Source organism: Pelecanus crispus, chromosome 14 (assembly GCF_030463565.1).
Source record: "Pelecanus crispus isolate bPelCri1 chromosome 14, bPelCri1.pri, whole genome shotgun sequence".
Classification (NCBI taxonomy): Eukaryota; Metazoa; Chordata; class Aves; order Pelecaniformes; family Pelecanidae; genus Pelecanus; species Pelecanus crispus.
The window spans coordinates 6,094,814-6,115,917 of record NC_134656.1 but is presented as its reverse complement, the minus strand read 5'-3'; the positions used below and the strand labels follow the sequence as shown (position 1 = coordinate 6,115,917).

Sequence of the window (21,104 nt, the reverse complement as noted above, 5' to 3'; positions counted from 1 at the left end):
TGTTGCCCTACCTTGCCGAAGCTTCTAACACTTAGTCCTGATGTATTGGCTAGGAGGAGTTAGCAGGTTTCACTTCTGTTATGCAAAACCAAGAGTTCTACCAAACAGGTGTGGGTTGGGTTTGTTTTGGCACTCAATGAAAGACATCTCAGAACAAAAACAAAAGACGAAATGGGATCCGAGGTGGTTGAGCAGATGAGCTGAAAAACGGGGATTATCATGGACAAGAGCAGCTGAAGTGTTGAGATGGGGTATAAATACTGCAGAGGTGCTCCGAGCATCGAATGCCATCGCCTGTTTAGTGGTGTTAATTTTAACATACACATCTGTCATTTGCCATTGCTTTTATTGCCAGAAATGAGAATAACCACCCTCTTGTTACAAATTCCAGATCTTTTTAGCTACCTTACGCATTTTGGCAATTATGAAGTAAATCAATGTTCATGATACACAGAATTCGTGTGGTGAGGTACACTGCATCACACAGATTGTATTGGTGTGATAAAATGAATTTTCACAATGTTTTACCATATTTTTGTTCACCTCTTTCTTGTTTGCTAATCAGCCCTGATTAGGACTTAATGTGACTGTATGCTTTGAGTTGCTGTTCTTTGGAAGTTGATCGATGTCAGTACTCTTGCTTTTTGTCTCTGCAAATGGTATCTCCTCCCAAAGTCCTGTATGTCTAAAATCCACTTGCCTAAGGAATAATTTTTGGTGTATATAAGTTACCAGTTTTTAAGCCCAGCGTGTTTCTGCTGGTGACGGGCGTCCCAAACTCCTGCTTCATTGTTACTCCTTGCTGAACTTGACAGGTTACAGCAATGCTTTATAAATTCTTATGAACTTTCAGGATGTTTAAAACAACCTGGGGGGGGGGGAGAAAAAAGTGTGGCGCTGTGGTAACTACACTGGCCTAAGGCTATCAATAACGCAGTAGTTCATATTAGAACAACCTCTAAATTTTAAAAATATTTTAAATCGTGCCATCTGGAATTAAAAAAAAAAAAAGGCAAAAAAACCCCAAATCCAACAACAAAAACCACCCCAAAACACAACAAAACAACCCAAACTAGGCAACCCAGAAGTTTGGGGTCAGTTACTTAAGAAAGGGGCGGGGGGGAGGGTGTGGTGTTAACATCACTAAGACGACCTAAAAGTCTTATTTATTTGCGAAAAAGTTTGTTAAAAAGTTACTCCTTCCTGTCGCTTGAGGAGAGGTGCCAGGGCGGGCCTGGCCCTGCGCCGCCCCGCGCTGCAGCCCTGCGGTCTCGGCGGGGCGGCCCCGGGAGCGGCGCCGCAGGCAGCGGCCGCCCGACGCGCCGGGGCTCCCGCCGGGCCCGGCCGCCCTGCGCTGCCCTGCCCGGCTCTCGCCGAACGGCGCCGGCGGGGCTGGGCGCGGGGGAAGGGGACCCGGCCCGCGGCGGGGCCCCGAGGCGGAGCAGAGCTCGGTTTACGGAATCAAGGCCTAAAATAACGGGCTGCCAGGCGCTACGGCGGCCTTCACGGCAACCCGTGATTTCCAGTGACGATTCAGCGCTTTCCTTAATTACACCTCTCTCTGCGCCGCAGCGCTGCGGCCGCGGGGAGCCAGCTCCAGCCCAGCGAGCGCCCGAAAAGGCGGCGAGGCGCTGCCGGCAGCCCGGGGCCGCGCCGCGCAGGGAGCCGGGGGGCGGCGGGGCGGAGCGGAGCGCAGCGCGGCGGGGCCGGGCCGGGCCCTGCGCCGCGGCGGGAGGCGGGCGGCGCGGCGCGGCCGGCAGCAGACGTCAGCCGCAGCCTCTCTCTGGGCCCCGCCGTGCTGCATCATCCCGCCCCCGGCCCGCCCCCCGCCCTCTCCGCGCGTCCCTGCCCGGGCAGCGTGCGCGCTGCCAGCCGCCGCCCGCCCCGGCCCCGCCGCGCTCCGCTCCGCTCCGCCGCCCGCAGCGCCTCTCCCTCGCCGCTCCGGGGCCTCTTGGCGGGGGGTGAACAAGCCAGCCGGGCGCGCCCCCCCCCGCCTGCCCGCCCGCCTTCCCTCTTCCCCTCCTTCCCCCTTCCTCCCCCTCCCTCCCCGTCCCTTCCTCTCTCTGCCTGGTGCCGCCACCGCCGAGGAGGAGGAACATGGCGAAAGCGGAGCAGGTCCTCAGCCTCGAACCGCAGCACGAGCTGAAATTCAAAGGTACGAGGCGGCCGCCGCCGCCCCCCCTCCCGCCGCCGCCGCCTCCTCCCCGCGCCGGGCCGGCGCCGCGGCCGCTCTCAGGCCCCGCTCCAGCGGCAGCCATTTTCCGGGGGCCGGGGCTGGGCCACCAGCCGCTAAAATGTCCTTCAGCGCCGCCGCCCCCCGCCCTGCCGGGCCTCTCCCGCCTGCCGCGGGGCGGGGAAGCGGCCCACCCCAGCCCCGAGGGGCCGCGGCCGGGCGCGGGGGGTCCCCGCCGGGCCTGCCCCCGCCGCCGCTGCGCCGCCCGCCCCCACCCGCGCCGCGGGGCGGCTGCTGCAGGGCCGAGCGCGGCCTGAGGGAGGGCAGAGCGCGGGGGGTCCCGGCCGCCGCCTTCTCCGGCCGGCAGCGGGGCTGCGCGGCCGGGCCGGCCCCGGAAAAGCGCCTTTGTCCCCCCCCTCCCCCGGCTGACCTTCCCCTGCCGCGGCGGAGGGGCCGCCGCGCCCGCCGGGCCTGGGCAGCGCGGGCCGGGGGCTGCGGGCAGCGCCTGAGCTCCGCGGGGCCGCTCGAAGGGGGGGTGCTGGGCCCCGCGGCGGGGCGGCGGCCGCAGAGGGCTGGGGCTGGGGCGGGGGCTGGGGCTTCCAGCCGGCGCCCAGGCCCCAGACCCCCGGGGCGGGGGCGGCGGGTGCTGCCGCGCTGTCACGCACCGGGCCGGGGCACCCGAGGCGCGGGCGGGCGGCCCGGCCGGGCTGTGGCAGGAAGCGCGGGGCCTCTGGGCAGCGTTTCGTGGCTTTTTCATGTTACTATTACAATAATTTGACAAGCCGCTTAGAGAAATGAATCGTGAGCGCCCTGCCTGCGCGAAAATCCATCCTTTCTTTAAATAAAAATCGTGAATGGGTTTGAATTTTCGCTAGCGTCTTGTAGCCTGATGGATAGCACTACTGTAATACAATATTCTGGGATTACAAATAAGCCTTCAGCAAGTTTATTTATGCTACCAGAGTCAGAGGTGCTTTATAGCCTCATTTGCATAGCTGGCAAATAGGCTTTTTTTTAAAAATAGTGATCTATTTGCTGGCTTCTGGTAAAAATAATACTCCTTTAAAAAGCTTTCACGTACATTTTCAAACGTAGGGGAAGTCTTTACCTGTTTTTTTTAGTAAATATACTAGAAGTAACACAGAGTGGGCTTATCAAAAAGCATGGTAATAAGCACCGGGAGGAATGAATATATCTTTGTTGCCAGCTGAAGTATTTGCATGTTGTTATGGCAGCAGTATCAAACGTGCTTAAGAAGGAAACGGTCGTCGTTTCAACATTCTTTATGTTAAGTATGATTTGATGAAAATTGGCTCTTGTTCTGAATAATGCTGTGTTCAACAAGCAAGCGAATCCAAACTCAGGGGGGTAAAAAGCGGAGCCTTAATTGGCGCTGACTTGTCAATGAGATGTAATTGTGATTCAGGGTTGTTCGGTGCGCCCCCCCCTTCGTCACAGGTAGGTGTAAACCCAGCCAAACTCTGGGGTTTTGTTGACAAAAAGATAACTTGTCAGGCTGCCTGTCCTTCAGTTGAGGTTCTAGGCTAAATAATCAGTAACTGTTGAAGTTAAATCAACTAGCTGTATGGATTTTGGTTGCCAGATCGTTAGCCAGCGACGTATACTCCTTACGATGCAAAATGTTTCTTGACTAACTGCAGCTAATAAATGGCTTAGTTTAAAAGTATGCTTAAATGTTAATGTTCAAACAGACTTAATGCTATGGATAGCATTTGTACGCCTCAGCAATGAATTCTGTCTTACAGTCCTTTCTAACAAGCAGTGCTGACCGCTGTCCTTCATTCAGGAAAGGCCAATTTGAAGTATTCATGAAGTAAATTCTGCTCTAGGTGTTTTTTGTCCTGCTGGTTTTGTGATGGCATATTGCCTGGTAATACGGCAGTAATGATTTTCTCACCTTTGTAAATAGTCACATTTATTTCCAGAGTGCTGCTTTGCACCGTACGAGTAGATGCAAACTGACAGAGGTCAGTAGTGCTGCTGGCTGGTACGGTTGTGCTTCCTCGCTGGCGTGCGCTGAAAGATCCGATGCTTAATGTTGGGCAGCAATGTCAGTGAGGTAGGACTGTAAACCAAGTTTCACAAATGCTGGAAATAGGTAAAGGTCTTAGTCAAAATGCGGACAGGTAGAAAAAGCTCAAAATAGCTACCTCTGATGCTGCTGAAGTGCTCTGTATAGTTCTTAAATACAAAATCTAGAGGGAAGCACGATGTTTGCAAAAAGATGCAGGAAGTAAAACACCAGAGTGAGGATTTCTTCTGTAACGTGTCCCAGTCGCTATGGGGTTGCAGACTTCTCTCTCTTAGCCAGCACTTTTGCTTTTAAAGGATTTGAAGACCTTTTCTAAGAAGCTTTTGCAGCCCCTTGGTTTGCAGTGAATCTTCTAAATTCATTTGGCACTCTGTTTCAAAATACTCTGTTTGTTACTTGTTTGCAAAAATATCAAAGGAGTTTTTCATGTTAGAATTTTTCACGGCATGTGAACGTGAGCAGGGGTTGTCTTTCCTCGCTGCCTCGCATCTCCTACACCGTAACACCCAGGCTCCAAAATAGCATCAGCATGTGCTGTGCTGAAATGCAGCTGTGAGTAGTGGGAGGCAGGACGCTCTCCTCTGCCCACCATTATGTGGCCGGAGGTGCCCGGTTCCTTGCCCTGGTCTTTGATGCCATGTGGAATAGGAGCTTTACTGTCTTGCCAGTGACTTCCTCCGCTCCTTGGTGGGTGTAGACTTGCAGCCTAGGTGAGAAAGCATCGAACTAAAGGTTTATTGTTCAGACTTCATTGGTAATGAATGGTGAAAAAGACCATTGTTGTTATATGTGACAACGCTTCTTTTTTTTTTTTAATCTAGGAGATAACATCCAGCCATCTGCCAAGAATTAGTTGGATTACAACATTCAAGGGCCTGACTTTATGAATTATAAAATGCAAGTTTACACAAGGATGTGTAATTCTGGCCCCTTTTGTTAGATGCGTTTTGAAAGGGTTGTTAATTACGGTGCCGCGCGTGTGCTATAGGGCACTGCCGCGTGCACTTCACGGGGTGGCTGCCCAGCGAGGCCAATCTGTCATTTCAGCGTAATGTGCCCATCTGGAATAGAGATCGTCTGTTTAATGTCAGCAAGTAAAATTTTGTTAGAATATAACTTATTTTAGAACTTGCCTGGGGTTTTAGGTGTTTGAAGTGCTTCTGCATTCTTTGCAGATGCAGAGCGTGTTGAGTAGGGGACGTGCACAAAACCGGAGGTGGCACAGGCTGAGGTACATTCCAGCAACATTTTTAGAGGTTTGCTACAGGTTAGGCTGGACTTATGACTCAGCACTCTGTTGCAGTGCTCCCCAAGTGGCAAATAGCAGTATTGCCAAATGCAGGGTTAATTCCTCGCAAAACCGTGTTAAGTTGCTGCCAATTGGAAATGCTGTTTCCTGTTTCCAGTGTGTGATTTTGCACCTGCACGTATCCAATGTGTCACTGTGTAACTTCGCTTTCTGCAAAGGGCACAATAATAAACCAGAATAGCCAATACTCTCCAGGCCTGACAGTACTGATTCAGCCCTGGCCTGCGGCCTAGCGGTGTTGTTCCGGAGCTATCGCCTGTCACTGGCTCAGGTGAATCCCCTGGGTACCTCCGAGCTGCAGCCCAAAGGTGTGGCCTCAGCCCGTGTAGATGTGCTCAGCCCAACAGTACGTCTGCAGCGCTGTGACTGAAGGATTTGGTGTTTAGCCACAGTCCCATCCCGTGCAGCTTGTATAACCAGCGTTATCGTGGCTAGGTGGCTGCCACTCCCCAATAAGATAGTTTGAGCTCCTTCAGGTAAGTCTGCGTAAACTATAGCCAGGTCTGTGCATTGCAGTGTAGGTGTGCAAAGCCTCCTGTATCTGACAGAATATCCAGTTCTTACCAGATACCAGGCTAAGGCTCTTCAGCCCAACAGTTCGGTAACGTTTGGGACGCAAGATTAGCCTTTACTGAACCTGCAGTTCTCGAGTCTCAGAAGAGGGGTTAAGGACTTAGTCGGACCTTGCGGCTGAACTATATAATTACATCTCCATCCCTGTCATCATCTCTCTGATGACTGAAGCACTCCTGCACTGAAGGTGTTCGGGGGGATTTGACCCTGTGCTTGTTCTGTTCTGTATTGGATAAATAGGGATTTCTGGTCATTGCTGCTGGAACAGGCTGTGTTGAAGAACGTAAAATAGTGACAGTGTTGTGAGAGGTTGCCTGTTCAGTATAATTAATACGCATCTTTTAAGCTAAAAATTTACATGCTGTTTTCTTTAAACTATTAGAGCCCTCCTGGTATTCACAGCATAATGGCAGTCAGTACTAGGATTTCTTTACTCTTTGAAGGCTGCTGTGTCAATGGCTATCTACTTTTCTGCTGGAAAATGTACCAGTCCATGCTTCCCTTGGTCTGGCCTGATTCCTAGTAAAACCATTGTTACTGTATTAAATACGAGTAAACCTTCACATCTTTCTACATATTTGAATTTGATAATCAAGTTATACACTTAAAAAGAGGTCATAGTATTTAAATAACAGGCAGGCTTCCTAAATGTAAAGAAATCTAAGTATGTAGCCCAGCTATCAAACAAAATTAGCCATTTTCTGGTGACACTTAAATACTTGCAGTTCATGTTATGCTCGCTCTTCTTGCAACTTAGCTAAAATCAATAGCTTATTCTAACTATTAAGTGTTTGTTATAGTTGTACAGAGTTGCTGCATCTCACTGAATTATTCTAATTTCACGTGCACCATTAGTTTTATAATTACTTTATCACTTTGTGTAGACTCTTCACTTTAAAAGCAGGGTTTGGAGGGAAAGAACTGGAGATATAAGGAAGATAGTGATGCATTGTGAGTGTCTCTTGACACACAGAATTTTTTGAAAGGTGGAATAAGTTGAAGACAGTGGTTCTGTGGAGCTTCCGTAAGCTGCTGGTGTCCTGTACGCTAGAGACATGACACTAAGAGCCCCACTGGGAAAGGGGGGAGGAATTGTACGTGTGGGGGCTAACAGAAATTTGAAACTTTGACTAGGACGGTTAGAGAGCCAAATAACAATTATTTGAGATGTATGAAGCAGTCAAGGAGGTTTAGCTGCATTTTCTGTTAAATTTAATTAATGTATTTAGGTCTCCCAAGACTATTTCCAAAAATCTCACAATCTGCTTGAAGGCCTTTGGTCAATGTGGTTTATAGGTTAAGGGCTTTTGAATAATTTTGTACTGCATAGATTTTAAGAATTGCAGTTGAAGTAACGAGCATTAATGGGATCAAAGTATTACTATTTCAAGAAAGGTCCTAATGCAGTGATAAAACCAGCATGAGCAACTGCTATTTGGCGGTTACTTCTCTTAGTTTTGTGGGATTTTGTGGCTTTAATATGATCGGCTACTTGCCTTTATTGTAAGGGATAGGACACATACATGAATAATTTTCCATTCCTTGGGAATCTCATGTATGTGCACCAATTTTCAGCTCACTTTGAGCTATGGAACCGTTGCAGTGATAAGTGAAAAAGTTTGTCAAGTTTGTTTTTTAAAGCTCATCAGGGTAGCAGATTGCCAGCCCGATTTGGTTGATGGGATGTGTCCTCTATTCATCTCTTCAGGAAAAATACCTGATAACAACTTATATTGAAAATACATATGTAACCATAAGGTAAGGCATTGCTGTCTTAAGTCCTCGGAGCATGGCTATCACGTCAAAATAAAGACACAGATAATGTATTGTAGTGGGTGCAGGTTCACCCAGATGCTTAGCAGTGAATTGTATTTACCAGCTGCTACCCTGCATGCCATGGGCAATGTCTTACCACACATGAAAGAGGAATACAGAGTAGAAATTTGCCCAGGAGTTTCTGATAGTTTCTTCTCATTGGAAATGAAATTATTGCCTTTTTTCCCCCCCTCACTTCACAGGTTTTAGAAATTAAAAACTTATCAGTAGTCATGCAATGCTTTATTTCTTTTAAAATAGGTTAGCTACCTTTGAATACAAGGCTGAATTTTGTTTAATTGCACTCTAATTTGGAATTAGGATTGTGAAAATTAGAGTACAAACCTTTAAATAGATTGTCAGATCTGTTTTGAAACTCAGCTGGAAAAAAGGCATCATCACCATAGTGAATGATCCAACTTTATGAGCTCAGGTCAGCTTACATCTATGAGCAAATACCCAATTTTAAAAGAAGCTTAATTTGTTGTATCTAGCCGGCTCTGCAAGGTATTGATTGCATCAAATGAGTTTTGAATCAAATGAGCAACTTCTCCATATCTTACAATGTAATTTTTGTAGAAAACTGGGTGACCGAGGGTTTGTCCTGTTTCTTGCTTTTAGAGTGCCTCTAAACGTAGCTCTCTGCCTAGCTGGAGACAACGCAGGACTCAAATGACCCTTGCTAATTCTGCCCACATCTTGCAGTCACACTCGTTTTCTACTATCTTGTTACCATATTGGTCTTATGTCTGTTCCCTGCAGGGAACAAGTAATAACTGCTGAATGCATTTCATAGTCAGTCCAATAACAGCCTTTTTACTTTTTCTGTCACTGTAGTTGGTTGGCTTTGAAAGCTTTATTGATGATGTTTGCAACAGTTTTGTTTGTGGCAACAGCTGTTGTTTCAGACTGAAATTTCATCTTTGTATTTGTAGGGAATGTGATCTTTAACATTATCATTGTGCTGCAAGCTGTTTTTGTTTCCTCCAAGTAAATCCTCACTGATTTAAGTGAGAATTTGGTTCGGTTGGGAACTCTTTCCCAGTTAGATAGATCTCTCCTCTCTGAATGAGGGGCTCTGATGCTGGTGGGACAGTTCCACCACAACTGGCATTGAGGCCTCCTTTCATTGTCTTCCTGTGTGATGACCAGAGGCAGAAAGGAAGCCGATTTTACATACATACATGAATGTTTAAATACCACTTTATCTAAACGAGGGGCCAGACTCATGCCAAGTCTCTTCCTCTGGCGTTCGACCCAATAGTTATTCAATACACAAATCCTTTCATACCTGCTTTGTAGACTGAGGTGTCTGTAGAGACATAGAGGATATTTTCCAATATGTCTGGGATGTTGTTGCATTTAAAACTTGGCCTGCTAGGCAACCTTTCCTAAGGAGGGATTTGTGCCATCAGTCTGGAACAGCTGTCACACTCTTGCTGTCATTGAGAACGTATGCAAAGCAAATCACCATTTCCATGTTTAATTCAGTGCAGGATTAAAATGCACAGGGATCGAAGTGATTGAGTGTTTACACTAGCAAGACAATCCAGACTGAGAGTTGACTGAGTCTATCCTCTCCGTATTACTGCTGTTCTGAAAATTGCTTACTTCAACTGTAATTCTTCTGGCCTCACAAACATTTGTACAAATTGGGTACTGCTGCTGCCTGCAGTACTTTATCCCACGTTATTATAAATACTTTATGAAAATAATCTCTTTACTAAACTACTTTAGTGTCTAGTTCTCTGAGCTATAAACGAAGTCCCTCATACCATGGTGCTATGGATTAAAGATTTTATCGTTCTAAATTTAATCCTGTTTTCTTGGTTGGTTTCCACGAGGGATGGAAAAAATAGAGAAGGGGGAGGTTTGCCTGGTGATCCAGTTACTTATGATGCAAATTATAAAATCGTGTAGGTGTGGGGCTCACTGTGGAGCCAAATCTTATGTTATGTGACTGCTCCTTTTCATCTAACCAGTTACTTCATCCTTACTGGTGCTTCTAATGTTTCTCACAAGCAGGAGTCCAGCCCTCCCGTATGCAGTTTCATGTTTGGACTGCCACTGTTGCCTGTTTATATTTGCAACTGCTGCTTCTTGTGATATGTGAATTAACAATGTATTTTGCATCTTCTCAAAATACTTGCATGCATAATTTCCTCTGATTTACAATGTCTCCTCTTCTGGCCTTCCTACATTTTTACCAGACTAGGAGCAAAGGTGTAACAGTAGTAAGATTTCTCCCCCCCCCGCCCTTTTCTATAGCTGTTTTTACACTATGCTTACTGGCGTCATACGGTGGTGCAGGTAATTCTTACAGACGTTTAGGTTTGGAGAATGCAGTTTCACATTTGTGTCTTGTTCTATGCCAAACAGTATAAGCTGTCAGGTTTTTTTTTTTCCTTATTAAGTTTTGTCACTGCTCTGACTAAACTTCTGGTTTGGTTTTGGTTTGGTTTTTTTTTCCCCTTTGATTCCGAAAGCACAGTTAATAGGCTAGTTTTCAAGTGGCTTCCCAGAAACGTGTCTTGCTAAATTCAGGATGCCTTCCTTATTTGTAGCTATAATTAGTTTCTTACTGACTGTTTAAATTTTTTTTAAACGTAACTAGAAAAGCAGCTACTCATTGTGCATCCCAGAAATCTCTAATTTTGCTCCTGTCTTCTGGTATTTGCAATTTATGCATAGTTTTGCACTTAAAATATTTGCTCAGTTGCTATTTAAGTTGCACATCAAATTTGTCTATTTGAAGAGTATATATGAGCATAAAATCAGAGTGGTTAAGTTGCTCCTTCCCTACCGTTTTAATGTGCATCTGAAATGGAAATTAGTGCTGAAATTAGACCAGGAAAAATTACTTCACAAGAAGTACAAGAAAAAGCATGGTTTGGGATGGTGATTAAAATCGCGCTGTTTCTTCCAGGGAGATACTTTACATGGACTTCAGTCTGTAAACAGCACTGTTCTTGCCAGGGAAGCTTGCACGTCAGGCCATCGTCACGCTGCGCTCTGCGCTCCGCTGCTGCATCCCCGCGTCTCGCTGGGGGCCGGTGCTTTGTGCAGCAGCCTTTCAATGCCCACCCAGCAACCCCCATGAACGAGGCCTCTGGCCATGCGGAAGAACTAGGTGTCGTCTTATAAGTAGGTCTTACTATGTCATGCTTATTGAAGGAGATGTAGCTACTATTCCACTATCAAAAGAGTATGCCACTATTTTCTGAACTGTTTTCATACATGGCGAGTTGGTACACATGATATTTGTGAGTGGAATGAACAAAGTAATAGGATATGTTTGGCATTTGGTTCTAAAAGGATATGAAAGCACAGCTGAAACAGAGATATACCTCTAAAAGCTAGCCAGCTCTGCTATCAGTCTCTTGTTCGTGCAGTTGTGTGCAGAAAACTGCTTTTAAATTTAGGATGTAGAGAAAATATTTCATGTTGTGGGATTTTGTTGCTGAAGATTGCTGTAAATAATGTTTGGGTGTAATAAAACTCTGAAGAGATCGGTTGGAAAAAACAAATTACACTGGTACCAAAATTATTTGAAGGGCATATTCTTCCATTTCTCTTGGCAAGCTTATGTGTGGTCTCACAGTTCTTACAACTGTGAAGTCAAACTGTTAATGATCCTCTGAGGAATAAAAGGTGACAGAAATTACATACTAATAGATACCCTGAAAATAGTCTTCAGCCTCACATTTGTTTTTTCTCTTTTTTTTTTTTTTTTCCTGTTAAGTATGAGGCATGCTCTGGCAAAAATAGTTTGTGCCAAAATAGGCCAGAGAAGGACACTGATTAATCCATCCAAATGGAATAATTTACTGCCAGCCTTGCTCCAGCTTTGGCATCTGGATCACGTAATTTTGTTGGTTTTCTACATCTGTTTTTTAAGATCATTTTATTGATTACTATTTTCTTAAAAAAATTACTCCACTGCATCAGCTATTGCATGGGGAGTGATTTGGATGGCACTTCTATTTTTGTAATACGTTTTTCATCAAGGCTTCTACTCCTTGACACAGCAGAAGTGGAAATGACCGCTTCCCTCCTGTCACTTTGCTTCAAGGGCTCTTTTGGGTGAGGATAGCTGCAGTAAGAGTAAAGAAATTGGTTCCATGGGGGCGGGGTTTTCTAGCTACTTCCATTTAAAATCTGAGCTGAGATTGAAAGGTTTATGAGTGGTTTACATGAGGACTAAGAGAGGCCTAAGTTTTTCTTAAAAATAATTACCAAATTTGGGGTTGTTGGGTCCTCTCAGTGAGTTACTTGTAAAATCAGATGTTTATGCAACACAGGCACTTCTTGTTTCTCATTCTTCGACTTCTTTGATTTCAAAAGTTGCAGATGCTCGCTTAATTATGAAAGTCTCCAGAGCCATATGATGATGATGATTAAAACTTGGCATACAGTACTTTTAAAAACACTAATCTTCACAAGATGCTCTGTAATTAGGTAAGTATTCTCCTGACTTCACAGAGAGGAGAACTATAAGGGTCAAAACCTCCTTCTGTTTTGGAGTTGCTATCAACTCTTAAGGTTCTTAATAGCAGAAGATGGAGCCCTTAAGTGATTTGTCTGAAGACAAGTTAAGGTGGTAGGAATGTTTGATTTGATCTCGGGTGTTCTTGATTCACAGGCACCTGGCTGATAGCTCAAGATGTCTTGCTTGACACTTCAGTTTTTTTCATTTTAGTGTTTATCTTCAAAGGTCATAAACTTTATATATAACTTTAAAAAGAAGTGTACAGTAAGTCAAGTTCTACACCTGTTATTGAGTCCTCTTGCTCATCACTGGTGGTTTGGGTTTTTTTCTTTACTATCTCTCTATTGCTGATAGACACCCTCAAAAATAAAATGGGAGACACTGTGGAAATAAAATGAAATCACTTGGTACTGTCAGAGGCATAGTAAAGGAACTGAGAAACAACTCAGATATGATAAGAAAAATTAAAAGTAGTAAGGCTGAAACATTTGGGTGGTAAGACGACTGTGTTCTCGGGCGGTAGTTGTTTTGTCGGTGGTGCTAATACACTCTCGCGTAGGGCTCTGCAGTAGGTTTGTATGTGCTAGAGCAGGGCGAGGTGCATCCCCAGTTTGAGGGGCTGCCCACGCTGGTGGGCAGGCACGTGGTGCCGTGGGAGCAGGAGCCAGCATGGTGTGTGTGTGACGGGGAAGGGGGCCTCAAGTAGCACCTTCAACCCCCACCCTCTCCACTCGCACATGCAGGGTCAGTGTGGCTCTTTCACTGCATGAATTATTGCTGCATGTGGACATCTACTAGTCAGGACACATCAATGTGCAGGATTCAGACCCTTGAGAACAGCTACAAAATAATTTAAGTTTCCCCTTTAGTGCTTTCCACCATCTCCCTTATTACAGATTCCTTGGTTACCTTTCTATGGCTGATTAATATGTCAGGTGATTAATGACTTTCATCTGACACATCGGTGGGATTAAACCGTGGTGAAATACGTCCTTCCCCTCCCATTGTTGCATTCTGCTCCTTTCTGCAAAGGAAGTACAAGAGGGGTTGTTTCACTAGAAGCTCTGCCTGTATTTCTGCCTGTTTCCAATTACCTTGCTTTTGGGTACGTGTCTGCAGTGCTGAGTTGGAGTGGCAAAAATTGTGGTGTAGGGAAAGGTGATGAAAGTGCATCTAAAATATTCTGGGAATAACATGGGCAGCGTGATGAGAATTTATTCTTAGTCTTGTTAATCAATGATTGCCAGTTTAACATGACCCGACTACGATGGTATCAAGTGCTGCTGCAGTGCTTTTGCTCTGAAAAGCACCAGTTCAGGAAATTTTTTTAGGGGATGCCTGGCTTTAAGCAGATGAGAATTTGCATTAGATTTAAGCACCAAAAAAATCAGGCATGTGCCTTAATTACTTTCAACAGCTATGCCAACTACAAGGAAAAGTGTGACTGCAGAATGTAAGCCTAGACATGCTAGCTTTAACCGACTAAATATGAGACCTTGCTGCCTTAATTTGGCAGAATGCTGTGCAGAAGGATGCAGTTTCCCTGATGCTAGTGTCTGAGTGCTGCTTGATCTGGCTGAAAACTGATTCCTCTTTTTCTCTTCCCCGCTGCCCCCTCCCTCGCTCCCGTTCTTGTCAGGGGATGCATTTTCAGCCCGAGCAGCTCCCTGGCTCAGCTCTCAGCGCGGCCAGGTGAACGCCGTGCAGCTCGCACAAGCGGTCGGTGGAGATGAGAGGTCAGACCACCTCCCCTTTCAGCAGCGAGGCAGACTGATGCGGGAATAAAGCAACCCTGGGACCGTAGCCCAACTGATGCGTGTAGCTAATTATAAAGATGTAGTAGCATTTGCACGTAGAAATCTGCAGAGGACTCTGCCTGTTTGGTTTGAATGTTCCTGCTTGAGCCTGTGCTATCAAAGCTTTACCTCTGCTGGTACTTGGGCTAACTTCTTTCACACGCCAGACAGTGCTACAGCAGTGTTCTTGCTGCATTGAAGGTACATGTGTATAAGGATTGTTTATTTGCCATGCTAAAGCACAGAATTTTGGTTGAGGATAATCATTCTAAGATTCGGTACAGACTATGTAGCTGTGTAACACGGTTCCTGTGAGTAGTGAGTGGCAAGAAATTTACAGCCAGTACTGTGCTGATCAAAAAGTTATCAGCCTGGATTTGCTGGTACAATTATGGGCAATTTTTATTGCAATAAGAGTTATTTAAAATTTAAATAGAGTTGACATCATGTTCTTTTGACCTAATTCTTAGGCTTTTGTGTTATTACTAAAATGATCTGGCAGATTATAATGCAGTACACTGCAGAATGGCACTCCTAGGAAAGATTGATACAGCGCTGGTGTTTCAATAGGAAATGGAGCGTGGCAAATTCTGATATAATGCTGTGATCTTCAAATGGGATGGGTTGTATGCATAGCTCCTGGGTGGAAAGCCACAGCTGTAGTTTGAAACTAACCCTGCTGAAAAGTGACCCTATGAAAAACCGTAATACCTCTTACTGTTTGTTGTTGCATGAGTATATGAGGTGATGTTTTCTTTAAGTAGTACTGCTAGTCTGTGTATCACTAGACACCCAGTTTGCATTAACACAAGTTGACTTTAGTCTAACTGGCAGGAAAAAGTCATCGAGCCCTTGTGGAATATTCCAAACTTCACCACCAAATTTAATTTACTACATTCTTCCTTCTAGACAGCTTGCTCCCATGACAACCCCATGTCAGATGATGCATGTACAGACCCTGAGTTTCCCATAGCTTTGTCCTTGGGATGACACCAGTGGTATTTTTCTCATGATCTTTAAAAACACAGGAGAAAAATAGTTCTTTTTCAAGAAGTGTGAATTGTCATTTGGAAAGCACCCTGCCTTAATACAAGTTTCACTTATCTAGAAATATTAATAGCAATCAAAAACACATTCTTTTGTTTTGAACATTATGAAATAAAAGTTGTCTTTTTTTTAAGAGTGCGACTTCTGTTTAGGCACACGGTAAGAGTCAGTCTTTACTGGAGAGTCAGCTTGTTGCTTTTGACCCAAGTACCATCCGGATGCACCAAGCTGACTGAGTGCTTACAGCCCACCGTAGGGGTATAGGCATTACCCACGTATTGCATATAGTGGTATAAATAGTCCATCCACTTGCAGTGAGGACAAAGGCATTGGAAAGACATGTAGGGCGTTTTATCTTGCTGTATCAGTGGGTGTGATTCCAGAAGTCCTAAGGCCTTGCATCGAAAAATGAAGTTCCAGGGTGGGTTCGTGTCTCATAGGACTGTTAATACCCAAGGCAGCCTCCCTGCAGTGCACAAATTCAGATGGTAGAAAGCAACGGTGTATCTCCAGTGCAGAATTAGCTTGTGTTTATCCTGGGATCAGTTCCCCCACATACCCCAGCCTCCCTCAAAAATGTCTAACCTAGGCTACAGTAATCTAACAATAGGCTATGAAGGTTTCATTTCAGCCCGAGCTGGCAGTCCGTGGGCCTTTCTCTTAAAAGGCAGGCCAGCCAAGCTGATAATATTTCACTGCCATGCCCTAATTACTCCTGAGCAATGCTCTGTTGTCTGTTTCTTTTTCTACACACTTGAAAACGCCTGTGATGGCACTGTAATCCTGCACTTGTCTGCTCTGTTTTGCTTTGCTACAGTATTTGAACAGCAATGCTGTGAGGAGTGTACCTGCACACAAGTTTGCTGAAAGCAGACGTCAGCCTTCTAGTACAGTTGTGCTGGCTGATCTGTAAAACTTGTAATTTGGGGAAAATGTATCTAAAGAAACTGTTTAAAGTTTAGCGGATAGAAAAGAAGAGGAAATGTCAAGCAGAGAAGAAGAAATTAATTCGGTCTGCTGAAAGGTTTTGCTGCCAAATATTTTGGTATGATCTATGTTAGCAATAAGTAACTCCATTTGGAAATTATTTTACACACAGAATTGTTGTCATATTACTATTACAAACAGCAGCTCTGTGCTGGGGCGCACAAATCCTGCACGCATTCATGGATCAGCCAAGTGAAAACGTGGTATTTCCCACAGGAAATCTATCCCAGCATGCAGACTAGTAAAGCACTATTGAGGATGCAGCTGCATATGTAGGGCTTTGTACAGACGACCCTCCCTCTGTGCTGGAATAGCTCAAGCTGTAATTTTTTAGTAAAGGCACATCCTTAATGCTTAGGCATCAAGTAGTTTCTTCTGAAATGTTAGACTTCTCCCAGTTAAAGCTATTTTGAAGATGTGCTACTGTCTCTACACACCTAAATGTTTGCTGGATTTTTCTGATAGTTTGGCTTGTTTAACTTCTTTAACAACTCATGGCTGCTTCTGCCCAGTTATTTTCCATTAGACTTAGTCTCTCTCTGCATGCAGAACACAGAGAAAACTTGACGGCTGTGTTTCATTCTCTTTCACATCTCAGTGCTTCATCAGGCACAGGTTTAGTGAATTCTTTGTCAGGGGATCTGAAAATTTTATTGCTTCATTTTTTTTGTTGCCAGGTTGCATTGTAAATGCAAAGCTGGCTTGTTCAGAGTGTAGGCAGGAATGGTGCTACCTTGTTGTCTGGTTGGGGTTTTTTTGTGTGTGTGAGAATTGTTTTGGGGTTTTTCCCCTTCTAATTACTTAAAACAAATTGGATCAAGGATAAAGGTTGCAGGACTCTAATACTTTTACAGCTGTATTAAATGTCATCTTAGGAGACAAATTTCTGTGATAAATTTGTAGAAAAGGAAGCAAATTTAAATTACTTTAAGCCAACCGTGCTGCAGGAGGAGGATGGTGGAATGTTGCCTGCTAGTATTTTTATTATCATCATCATCATAATTCACCCTTTATAAATTTTAGGGCTGTCATTTCTGCAAGGAAAGGTTCGGTGCTTTTTTGACCAATTTGTTTTTACTCCTGAAGATAGATGAAGATATTTTATTCAGGCATCAAAGTAATTGCCTTTATGCAGAAGACAGTTGATCAAAGTGTGGTTATATTTCTTTTAATTTTATTTCTTTACTGTCTGAGCAGGCACTGCAGTTGCGTGCTACCTGTCTGATTTATCAGTGTCTTGTAGAAAATCAGTAACTAGCCTTTGCTCTAACCTGGGGAATTTTGGCAGTTTCAACTAGGTAGTGAGCCTGTGAGAAATCGATTTGCCTGCACTTGGTGTTGCAGAACTTGACAGTAGTTTGATTCTGGCTTTGCTAATATAGAAATCTTTGCCAGTGCTCTCAGAATCCAAGAATTTATCTATTTCCACACGGTTATTTCCTGTCTTGGGTGAGGTGGGCTATTTTATGAAGATTTCTTCTGGTTTATCATTTGTACTAGCCAAGAGAATTATTTAAAAAACAAACAAACAAACAAAAAAAATTTGATAGGAAAAGGGGATGCACCCTGAATGCTTGTCTTGCTGTTATGGTACAGTATTTCTGAATACCCAGTGGAATCCTGCTTCTGTGGAGGTACAGCTTGTATATGCAGATGAATCTGTAGTAGCCACTTTATCATTCCCTTTCAAGTTAATGTACTGTTCTGTACTCCCCTATTTATCATTTATAACGTAGGTATATATGGTATCTCTCTGTAAGCCTGGGTTTACTGGGATTCAGGAGTTAGAATGGAGTAACTGTGAAACAGCAGAGAATTTGGCATCATTTGAATGCCATGTTGTTGTGTTGGCGCCACCCCTTTTTGTTTTGCTATTAATGATCAACTTCAGCTGTTGTGCTGTGAGTGTGTTGTGGTTTAACCCAGCAGGAAGCTAAACAGCACACAGCCTTCGCTCACTCTCCCCCTCCCCAGTGGGATGGGGAAGAGAATCAGGGGAAAAAAAAAAAAAAGTAAAATTTGTGGGTTGAGATAAAGACAGTTTAATAGGACAGAAAAGGAAGGGAAAATAATAATAATGTACAAAGCATGTGATGCACAATGCAGGTGCTCACCACCCGCTGATGTACATCCAGCCCGTCCCCAAGCAGCGATCGCTGCCCCCCAGCCAGCTCCCCCCAGTTTCTATACTGAGCACGACACCGTATGGTATGGAATGGCCCTTGGGCCAGGCTGGGGCAGCTCTCCTGGCCGTGCCCCCTCCCAGCTTCTTGTGCACCTGGCAGAGCATGGGGAGCTGGAAAGCCCTTGACTGGTGTAGGCACTACTTAGCAACAACTAAAACATCAGTGTGTTATCAGCATTATTCTCATACTAAATCCAAAACACAGCACTATGCCTGCTACTAGGAAGAAAATTAACTCTATCCCAGCCGAAACCAGGACAGAGAGTTGGAGCATGCTGCACGTCAGAATGCTCAGAGGCCTCACTGCATCCTCAGCTTTGTGTGCACGGTGATCTGTACATGCCATAGATGGAAATGGAGCATCTAATTACTTTATAAGATTTGTGAACAAGAGATTTAGAGCCTGCTTAGCCTCTGCTTGAAAGTACTTTCCGTGTGATTTCAAGTCTGCTTTTGCTTTCCTCCTCAGGTCCTTTCACAGATGTTGTCACTACAAACCTGAAACTCGGCAATCCTACAGACAGAAACGTGTGCTTCAAAGTTAAGACCACAGCACCACGTAGATACTGTGTAAGGCCTAACAGTGGAATTATCGATGCAGGAACATCAATTAATGTTTCTGGTAAGTCCTTCAGGCATTTTTTTGGTGATTGAAAATAGCTTCTAGTGAATTGTTTCTTGGAACACTTGGCAATCTGAAAGTATTTTGTTGAAAAGCAAGAGGTTGTGATTTCATGGAGAAGCAGCCATTTCATATATCATTACTTTCCTTGTTCCTGGTCTAGCAGTAATAGATTTGGTTTTACATCTTGTTTGGAGAGGCAGGGGGAGAAATACATAAATGATTTATATAGTTCAACAACAGTCTTAGCCAGCCTATCCAAATCCGTCCTGCCCTCCCTGTGGGATTATTTTTGTACGGTTAGTTTTTTGCCAGCTTAACTTCCTGAACCAGCTCACCGCAGGGTCAAACAAGTGCTTGGACGGGCATGTCGAGGTAAGAATAAAACTGGATGGGCTGCAGCCGCACCACTTTAGACTGCTGTAGGCTGTTGTCGAACTGCCTGATAGAACCAATAATGAAAACATTTACTTTCAAACCATGCTTGTTTTGTGTTCCTTGAAGATGCAATATGCTTTGGTGTTAGAAATGTCAAGTGACTTAATCTTTGCTGTTCCACAGGAAAAGTTAGTGATTTTCTCTGAGTCGGTAGCTCTTGACTTGCCTAAGTTTGGTAATGGTAAAGCAAAGAAGTGGCTTGCTTTGAAAGCATTGAGAGTTCAGTGTTTCGCATAAACAGAATGTCTGCACATTGTTAACTTGCTGATGATACATGCTTGAAAGCAATGTATTTCCTCAGTGACTTCCCTGATCCATGTTTTTAATAAAGAATTCTATCAAAGCATGTAGCAGTGGCATACTGCATGAATAAAGTCTGGCTTTTTAGTTAAGAAAAGAGCATGGATCTCTAAACATGGCGATTTGTTGCTATTTTTAATAAATTTTAATATTGGCATGATAAGAGAAATTACTTACTGATAGGTTATACCGTTTGCTGTTAGTCTCTTACCAAACTTTTCTAGCCTGGAATAAAAAATTTTGTGAGCTAGAACTACGGCTTTTTACTTGAGAAAAAAATCAAAATGTAAAAATCACGACTTCAGGTTTTTACTTAATAAAATGTAAAATATTTAAACACCTCGCCCTTGGAGACGTTGCGTCAAGAAAATAAAGATTGATACCAAAAATACTTTGCACTGTAACATTAAGAGACTCTAATCCTGTAAGTCTTCTTGTGCATGTCTACATTTGCACACTCATTGATCTGTTGTCTTTGGGGTTTCTATTGTGTCAAATTGAGCGTGCACATGATTGCAGAATTGTGCCGCGCAGTTAATCTCTGGGGAATGTCACAGTGAGGAGATAACCAGTGCTATGTGGTAGCTACAGGTAGGGCAGGCAAAGCACTTCTGCTTCAGGAGAAGGCTAGCACATACCCAGTGAGCTCCGAAATGACTAATATGTAAATGAAAAAGCTCTCTAGAGAGAAATGGAGATTTTTAAAACTCAGGACAATTCCCAAGTAAAGCTGTCTGTCATCTATACTAGCTGCAGGCAAGCATATTAAATGCATAGAAATCAATGAAGGGATAATGAAAATTAGCGTGGTTTCTAGCTACAAATTATCTTCATGCTATAAAGATGTGGATTCTTTTCATCTTTCAGATGAACTTTCAAAATTAAAAGCCCGCTTCCTTTGCTGGCACATACCATGCTTTTTTAAATGTCGTCTTAATCTCAACATTGAGTGTTTTCTTAAACTTCTGCTTACAATGACCCCTCGCTCTACCTTGAGCAGAATATAGTATAGGCGAGTGTTGCATGAACCATCTTATGTTATGCTACCAGCATGCCTCCATCTTACTTGCTTTTCCAGTCCAGCTCTTCCCAGCGGCATAGCAGATAGGCTATGGACCTAGTCCAAGACCTGACTTAGGAGAGATTGCTGTGCTAACTCTAAGCTATGCTTTGCTCTTGCTTACATAGCTTTGAAAAATTTCCCTTTTCTGATAACTTTATTTATAGTGATTTATGATTCAGTTAGTTTTGCAAATGGCTATGGTATATTTAATCACAAGCTCACATTTGTATTCTACATATTTTCATGCTGATAAC

At 44.2% G+C, this 21,104-nt stretch overlaps 1 protein-coding gene across 1 annotated transcript in view; it reads left to right on the top strand.

Annotated features, from left to right (window-relative positions):
* The first annotated feature begins 2,025 nt into the window (after nt 1-2,025).
* VAPB (VAMP associated protein B and C) overlaps nt 2,026-21,104 on the top strand; it is a 34,001-nt gene continuing 14,922 nt past the window's right edge. The window contains exons 1-2 of the mRNA XM_075721379.1: nt 2,026-2,155; nt 18,897-19,049. Of these exons, the coding sequence (XP_075577494.1) occupies nt 2,098-2,155; nt 18,897-19,049 (211 nt within the window). The 5' untranslated portion in view covers nt 2,026-2,097. The remainder of the gene's footprint in view (nt 2,156-18,896; nt 19,050-21,104) is intronic.